Source organism: Nansenia antarctica (assembly GCF_963989245.1).
Source record: "Nansenia antarctica genome assembly, chromosome: 3".
NCBI lineage: Eukaryota > Metazoa > Chordata > Actinopteri > Argentiniformes > Microstomatidae > Nansenia > Nansenia antarctica.
The window spans coordinates 36,862,425-36,871,384 of NC_137688.1; the positions used below are offsets into that span (position 1 = coordinate 36,862,425).

Below are 8,960 nucleotides of genomic sequence, written 5' to 3' on the forward strand. Positions count from 1 at the left end.
TCCAACTGTCACCTAACCCTAGTCCAACTGTCATCTAACCCTAGTCCAACTGTCACCTAACCCTAGTCCAACTGTCATCTAACCCTAGTCCAACTGTCACCTAAACCCTACACCAACTGTCATGTAACTCTAGTCCAACTGCCATCTAACCCATCTAACCTTAGTCCAACTGGGGCTGTATCTGTTACACTGCTGTTCATGTGGTCAGCATCTTGATGAAGCCAGTAATCCACCGGTTAGATACAATAGGCTTCCATGCTGTTATGGAAGCACTTGAAGGTTGTCAAGGCCTGTTCTTAGCCCGCGGGCTCTACACTGTGTTTCAGGAGAGCTGTGTCGTCCCCCGTGTGAGAACGGAGGGCGGTGCGTGACCAACGAGAAGGGGGACTCTCGCTGTTACTGTTGGCCAAATTTCTCCGGGGAGCGATGTCAAGTCAACCACTGCAAAGACTACTGTCAGAACGGGGGCACATGTTCAGGCTCTCCACTAGGTGAGCTCCTTCTGCTCCGCGCTTCTCCTGGGGGACTTCCCGGGACAGAGGGAAGCATTCATGCCTGTCCGTGGGCAAATGAGTACAGGGCAAAGATAGATGCCAGCTCTGCTGTGACAACTCCAGGACCATCACTCGATCGTCTGTCTCTAATTATTTATCTGTCAGTGTTTTGCCGTTGACGATACACAACAAACATCAGATGTACACTTGGAAGGGAGCCACTGGAAAGTGCAGGGGACACTTCAGTTGAATTTATCTGGGATACTGCATATGTAGGCCACAGATGCATCAGAAACATTGCCTCACCATGGCAGAAGCCGCATTAGCCAAGAAGTGTATCATCATGAATATGTAAGACATGCTGTGTGGCGGTGGTATTCATATTTCAACAGTTGTTACAGAGAGGTCCTATGTTCAGATCCTATCTTTCTGCAAATGCACAGCAGGTGGAAAAGGATAGCTTTATTATTCCTTCTCCTTGAAAATAAATAATAGAGAGATGTGTGAAACTAACTGAGCTCACTCCAGTATAAATAGAAAGGATTGTTTTAGAAAGCAGCAAACCTTGGGGGTCTTCATGGTATCAGAAAAAAACATGTTTCTGCTCGGATGTGCATGAGTTTTGAATTTCCGATGAATTGGGAGAGAAATCACATCTGCTTTGTATTTATTTACCTTGGAACAATCTATTAGGAATTCTCGACTCAATTTGATTATTATTCTCAACTGAAGTTTTTATATGTAAGCCCCTGTTGTAATTTCTTATGCAGCTAACTCCATGTAGGGATTACTGTTGCTAATGGGATGGCAGGAATATAATGTGTGACATAAACTCTTGGAAGCACCTCATAACAACAGAACATTATCACTTGTATCCCACTCTCAACCAATATGTTTGTATTTGTTACATAGATAAATAGAGAGAGAGAGAGAGAGAGAGAGAGAGAGAGATAGAGATAGAGAGAGACAGAGAGAGACAGAGAGAGACAGAGAGAGACAGAGAGAGACAGATAGATAGATAGATAGATAGATAGATAGATAGATAGATAGATAGATAGATAGATAGATAGATAGAGTAAGTACTTTATTGGTCCCAGAGGGGAAATGTAGGCGTTACAGCAGCTCACCACAAACAAAATAACAAAATAAAGTGACAATTGAATAATAGAATAAAAGAAAAAATATATACAAAAATATAGACACAATAGACATCTGAAACATTATATACAGTAAGAACAGTCCAGTATGATTTAACATCCCCCAGCCTCTGATTACCCCGATCCAGCCGGAGGAGGAGTTGTACAGTCTTATTGCGGCAGGAAGAAAATATCTCCTATAGCGCTCCATAGTGCAACGTACAGTATATATATCTAGTTTATGAGGGAGACATGGGCTGTGTTCCAAAATACGTACTTGGTATATGCTCTAGAATAGAGCACAAGAACTCATTTTGGAATGCAGCCATGCATTAATTACAGTAAGTCTTTCAGGAGAAGAAGGATGCTGCTTCTGCCACACTATGTGTTAAGTCAGGTTTTGTGTTTGAACATGTGTCTCCCCTGTACTAAAGGGAGGCCTACATGTCGCTGTGCTGTCGGATTCACCGGCCCTGTCTGTGAGAAGAGGATCTGTGACAACTACTGCCTGAACGGAGGCACCTGTGACGTCAGCCAGGGGAACCAGCCAGTGTGTCGCTGTATGGCTGAGTACACCGGGGACCGCTGTTTCTACCGTGAGTCCTACCGTCAGAGTACAGGCCAGTCCATATCAATCACATCTGTGTATGTCATAAGTCACTGTCCACAATGAGAAGACAGTGGTTGTTAGACTTTGATCCTGATATATATGCGGTTGGATGTCCAGTACAGGACATCAAATCGACATCAAATAGGTACATTGTGTGATCTGTTGGTCTGTGTAGCTAAAAGAAACAGGATTTTGCTGCTTTAAACTTATGTATGTCTATTAATTGGTTCACTCGTATACCAAATCCATTTGAATTGAAAACTGTTGCTTCTCGTGTCAAATATTGATATGCGATTAAAATGCGATTAATTTCCCTCTATTAAAGCCTCTAATTTAAAAAATGTGTATCACGTCCCAATAATAATAAGAATATAATTATAAGAATATAATACAAGAATGTTTTTCTCTTGTTCCAGATATGTGCCATCACTACTGCACAAATTCGAAGGCCTGTACCCTGTCTAGCACGGGTCACGTTGAATGTGTGTGTCCAGCAAGATATGAGGGAATTAAATGTGAAGTGGATAAGTGTCTTCAATGCAGAGGGGCGCCATGTATTGTTGACCTTGCGACAGAATCTGTGGTCTGCAAGTAAGTATCATCTGAATTGGTTTAAACCACTCTCTATTGTTATTGTGCTCCTCTTCACAGACAAGAGCCTTGTTATTTAATGTCAAGACAAATGTGTTTTTGTAAATTGTTTCAAATGTTTTGAAAACATTTTAACATTTAACATTTAAACATTTTAACATTTCTTAAATGTTGTACACCGAGCTAAATCAAGCACAGCTCGAAATGTTCCAAATATCCCTATGTCTCTAAGGTCTTGGTATAGGACGTTCTTGTATTGAGCTTTGAGATTGTCATATGAGTCTTTTCTCTAAGCCAACATTTCTGACTTGTTTCTGACTTACTGACAAGTATTTCTGACTTGCCATTGAAGTCATTTGACGTGTGGAGAGTGGGGAGACACCACCACACCTACATAATGCATAATCTCATTAGTCAGTGACAGAGGAGGGTCTGCTCCTTGCTCCTTGCTTCTCCCATGCAGCTGCAGCAGCGACAGAGTGGCAGCCAGCTGTCAGCTGTGTGACGGGTACTGCTACAATGGTGGCACCTGTCAACTCGACTCTGAAACCACCCTACCGTTCTGCCAGTAAGTGATGACTTAGCATTTGTTATGGTGCTCCTTCTTCTTCTTCTTCTTCTTCTTCTTTTTTTAATTGTCTCACACAGCACAGACGCAATTAGTGCCATTTTGATAGTGATGTCGCTGTGAGAAGTGGAAGACATGACTAGACTAGACTTGTGTGGATCAATTATTGAAAGGGTCACCATGGCAGACGATTAGACATCTGCTTACTTCAGTGTTTTGTTTCTGTATTTGTCGCAGTAACGTGTTTTGGTTTTTTTCCGTTTTCTGTTGTGCAAGGTTAGATTGAAGCAGAAGAACGCTTGTGTATTTGTTTATAGGTCTTAACCAAAAGTTTTAAAAAGTTTGTAATTATTAGTTCTGATCCCCGCAGGCAGTTAGTAAACAGTATGAATATGTCTTAGAAAACAACTTTGAGATGGAAAACATGTTTTCTGTTTTACTCTTTGTTGTGTTTTTATTTGTATTTGTATTTCTATGTCCTTCCCTGTAGCACAGGGGGTAGGCTAATACTTTATAATAACGCTCATTTCTAAAACATTAATAGGTAATGAACTCACTAACTAACTCAACAAATAATAATTCCAACAGTTATACCCATTATGAAACTAAACTAAATAAATAAACTGTATAATGATTTTCAAACTACCGATAAATGATTTGTGCAACATTAACGCAGGTTCATGAATGTTTAGATAGACTTTGTTTATTTGAAAAAGGAAAACACAGGATTAGAGGCTGTGGAAAAATAAAAAATCTGATGTATGAAACAGTAGGAGAGAATCAGAATAAAGCAGGTGGCCTGGGGCCTCCGGCACATCTAAGGGACATCTAAAATACATCTAAAGGACACGGCCAGCGCCGGCTTACCCTCTGTCACGAGCTGGCCCACCAGAGGGACATCAGGGGGGTGGGGGGGGGGGGTCGGAGGGGCAGCAGCAATAGCCCAAAATCACCCAGAGCCAGTACCGTGACCGTCCCAGCCAGCACGGAACTGGGCTGTACACCAGCACTGCGAGACGCCTGCCAACCCAAACCCCCCGCAACACGAGAGCCCACCCACCACTGAAGGGGAAGAAGGACCTGAAATCGACCCATGCTGACTCTGCCTCGACTTGCTCTTGCGCTGGGCAACCCTTGATCCGGATCATGCCCAGGGAAACCACCACTGCCCTTAATCTGTGTTTTGCCTTTAATCAGTGGAGCATTTGAATGAATTGGTAGGTTTGATCTTCTCAATAAGATATCAAAAAGCATACAGTGGAAACTGTATGCTTTTTGATATCTTATTGAGAAGATCAAACCTACCAATTTGCACCAATGGTATAGTTACGACTAATTGACTAAGCATATTTAATAGTTGAAATAGTAGTTTGTTAGTTGTGAGTTCATTATTTATGTATGGCTTATGAATGTCTTCTAAATGAACGTTATATAAAGTGTTACTGGTGGCGTAGAAGATACCATGCTATATAGACCTTATTATCAACCTATCACTTCCTACTGTAGTTATGGCAACATAATATGCATCCCTTTGCTTAGCTTTGTCAAATTGTTTTGTTTACACATTGTCTGACATTGAATTGTTTGCCATACTGTTATTGGCTTTCTCACCTGATCACACACATCCTATGGAAATACCAGGACCTCTTGTGTTAGATGTCATACTCCATTTTGATATCCTCCAATAGCCAAAGCTGGTGGAGTGGAAGAATGTGTTGTGCTCGACCTGTTTTCTCTTTGTATTCCTCAACAATCCCTTATCTACGACTTTCGCAGCTGTACGCCTGGGTTCAAAAACCTGCGCTGTGATCAACGGTCCAACCTCTGTGATTACTACTGTCAGAATAAGGGGATTTGCACGTTAACTGCCTTAAACAAACCCCAGTGCAAGTAGGTCTTTGTCTTTTAACCCCCTCTCCTCCCCTCCTCCTCCCATACCGAGAGAAGCCCCTGACTGTCTCACATCCCAGCAGGATCCAGTATTCATCTGTCACCAGTCCTTGTCTGTCTGTCTTCCATTGGCAACCTACACAGCATACTTCACATGTCCTTCCATCCTCCCCTCAGCAGAAATACACTCCACACACGGTGTGTGCGTATGCGCATGTGTGCGTGTGCGCATGTGTGTGTGTGTCTGTGTGTGTGTGTGTGTGTGTGTGTGTGTGGAGCTCCTAATTGGAGGTCCAATACAATCTGTCACTCACTGCAGGCCAGAGATTCTTGTTCCCCACTTGCTGCCTGTGTTGATTTACATACTGGTGACAGTCCATTTAATTTCAGCGAATATCATTTTTTCCGTCATACAGCTGCTGGTGTCAGATTACTCATTCTGTAATGTCATGTCCATATCGTCTGGTCAGGGAAAATAATAAGGAAATAATGAACAGCTGTGAGCATCATTGCGTTCTTTAACATGGGGCACTAAAGCCATGAACCTAGAAGACTACATATGGGTATAGCAGCAGACAGCTATTTATTTTGTCTCCTCTAGATGTCCAAATAATTGGTCTGGCATTCAGTGTGAGAGACCAGCTCCCAAGACCAGTCAACCAGGCAGCATCAGCGGGGGTGAGTAGAGACTAGTAAATGTGCCCCCTCTACACACACACACACACACACACACACACGCATGCACGCACGCACACAGAATCAAAGCCACCGTTTGTTCTGAAAGCACTATTCTGCTTTTTGGAGACCTTCGGATACTACCTGAGCCATTCCCAGTGAGGCTATTTTATCTGTGAATTACTGGGCACTCTGGAGCAGAGCTGACATTTCACTGTAGTATTCTCTCAGGGCCTTTACTGTGCAGACTGGGCCTTTCTCCCTTGACTGTCTACACCAGGGCCACAGTTCTTTTATCAGGCAGAACTGAAACGTTGTTGGAAAGTTTTTACCCCTTTGGCTTTTCCTTTTCTGCTCTAATTTAAGTCTATGGTATTATTTTGGCCCAGTTGTTTTATCTGACCTTTGCGTTACAGGAAGTATGGCCATCATTGTGCCAGTAATTGTCCTGGTGATTCTGATCTCGACCATGGTGATGGGTGTTGTTATATGCAAGAGGAAGCAAAGGTATATATATATATATATATATATGTATGTTTTTCTGGTAATGGTGAAAAAAAAAAAATATTTAATTTTATTTAATTTTTTTTTTTTTTTTATATTAATTCGTAATATTCTTATTTAATAATGCATTTTGTGCGCCAGTCATAGCCAGTGGTCATGACTATTTACAAATGATCATACATTTTATATGAACTAATTATACAACATGATTATCTTTTTCATGTAAGGCACATGAAATACAATCATGTTGCATCAATAGGTTATACAGCATGTGTATTCATCAGGCCACATGTCACTTCAAAGAAAGTGTTACCTAAACATTCTCTCTCAACTCCCCTATGTTATCCTTCTCAGGGCAAAGAGAGTCCAGCGACAGCCCATTGCGAACGGGGGGATAAATGTTGAGATTGGAAACCCTTCATACAACATGTATGAGGTAGACCATGACAATCATGCTGCTGCTGGAAACCACCTCCATCCACACTTCACACTGGACCCACAGAAGGTTTGGGGGGAAAAAACTCTGTTTTTCAAGAGAGTGACAGTACTAAAGTACAAGATGTGGAGTTACAGGTAGACGTTTCTTGCGGGTAACAGCTGCTGTCATTGTGTGTTGTAGGGTTGGTGTGTGAGGTCCAGTAATCTTCATCTTCACGCTGTTCCGAAGGAGGTCATTCCTGGACAGGTACATTCCCCCATGAACCATCCTTTGCTTGGAAAATGTGTGTATCTGCACTACTCCTTATGTGTCTATGGTGCACTTCTTCTATGATAAACAAAACGTGACAGCAGTTGGTGAAAACAGGAACAAGTCAGCAACCAATCAAAAACCAATCAGACTTTTATTCAGAATGTTTTGTATAAATGTCAACGTTGTTGAAAATCATTGACACACTCGCTACTCAAGCCAAAACATTGCAATGCAATGGATTCGGTGAGTAATCCCCACTACAACCCAGTTAACAATAACACTACTTTACATTGTTAGCAGGCTCATAAAACAAGCTGTGTTAGTTGACTAGCGAGTGTGTCATTGATTTTCAACAACGCTGAAATGTATTGACATTTTTCAGAATAAAAGTCTGAACATTAAATCGTCTGCCGACTTGTTCCCGCTTTCACCAAGCTCACAAATGTGCTTACTGTAATACGTTCTCCACAAATGCAGCTAGAGCAGCAAAATCCATGTTTTTTTGTTTTTATTACATCAACACATCAAAATTGTTATTACGTTAAAATGTAAAAAGTCTTCCTTATTGTATCTTTTAAATTACATGTACAGTAAATTAACATACGTAGTAGCTATCTGCAAGGGAAATACAGTATGATCACATTATTGTACTTGCCTTGTATGGTCTATAATGCCGGTGCTACTGATTCCTGAACACTGTAGCCATACCTCTTCTGATGTAATAATAATAATAATAATAATAATAACCTTTATTTGTATAGCACTTTTCCTGCAAACGTTGCAGCTTTATGTGTTACTTAATATAGTTCAGTAAGGATTTATCTGGGTTTGTAAATCGGTCCTTATGTCATACTTCCTGCTGACACAAATCCGAGACAATCGGTGTTCGTGGCATTGCTATGTAGCGATCCAGCCTTCATGTTGTTTTCATGAAAGCTAAACCTCTAAAAACTTCAGGCTGCTGGTATTAGATTAGACTAGATTAGATCAGATTAGATTCAACTTTATTGTCATTGCCCAGAGCACAAGTACTGGGGACAACGAAACGTAGTTTGGCATCTAACCAGATTTGCACAGTGCAAATAGTGTCATAGTGCAAAAGACATGATATGTAGACAGTGCATGGTATTATAGGATGAGGTATTACAGTGAGTATAAGTACATTTATATAAATGGTGAATATACTGTACATGAGATGAGTATCAATATGATATGGACAGTTATGATATACAGTATGTTATGTAAAGAACAAGGGCAATAGGTCTGTACTGCAGAAACGCAGTAGTGTTCCACATGACCGAAGATTGTATGCGGTCTGCCGGTGGGATGTCGTCGGTGTCCTTGAGATGCTCAGTATGCCCCGTGGGCTTTGGAAGTGTATACAGTAGGCATTAAATGTTTCATTCCTGACAGGAGAAGTGGTGCACTTATCCTGTCTAATTTTTTGTGTTTCATCTAGGTCATGAATTACTCCAACCCAATATATGCGAAGGTATACCTTGACGGACAGAACTGTCGGCAACCAATCATCAATCTCGATGAGAGAAGAGAGCTACTCCCAAAGAAACTGGAGGCAACTATTCATGAAACTGTTGCATAGCCTGCTTTTACACTATTTATGTCTTTTATATGACATTTTCATGTACCAATCATACCAGGATTTCAGTTCAGTCAGGACACTTACAGTACGGTGGGGTTTAATTTTATTTTATTTTGTATGAAAATGGTAGTACATTTACTGTAAGTTTGCTGTAATTGGATGGCTCCGCTCTGTGTGGCTCCCTGCCTGAAGTTTAACAGT

The 8,960-nt window shown here is 41.2% G+C and overlaps 1 protein-coding gene across 1 annotated transcript in view; it reads left to right on the forward strand.

Annotated features, from left to right (window-relative positions):
- LOC308154042 (low-density lipoprotein receptor-related protein 1B-like) overlaps positions 1-8,759 on the forward strand; it is a gene marked incomplete at both ends in the record, with an annotated part of 157,449 nt that extends 148,690 nt beyond the window's left edge. The window contains 9 exons of the mRNA XM_080527222.1: positions 327-491; positions 2,065-2,226; positions 2,657-2,831; positions 3,295-3,399; positions 5,891-5,967; positions 6,381-6,471; positions 6,823-6,973; positions 7,088-7,153; positions 8,619-8,759. Of these exons, the coding sequence (XP_080383348.1) occupies positions 327-491; positions 2,065-2,226; positions 2,657-2,831; positions 3,295-3,399; positions 5,891-5,967; positions 6,381-6,471; positions 6,823-6,973; positions 7,088-7,153; positions 8,619-8,759 (1,133 nt within the window). The remainder of the gene's footprint in view (positions 1-326; positions 492-2,064; positions 2,227-2,656; positions 2,832-3,294; positions 3,400-5,890; positions 5,968-6,380; positions 6,472-6,822; positions 6,974-7,087; positions 7,154-8,618) is intronic.
- Between the last annotated feature and the right edge of the window lie 201 nt (positions 8,760-8,960).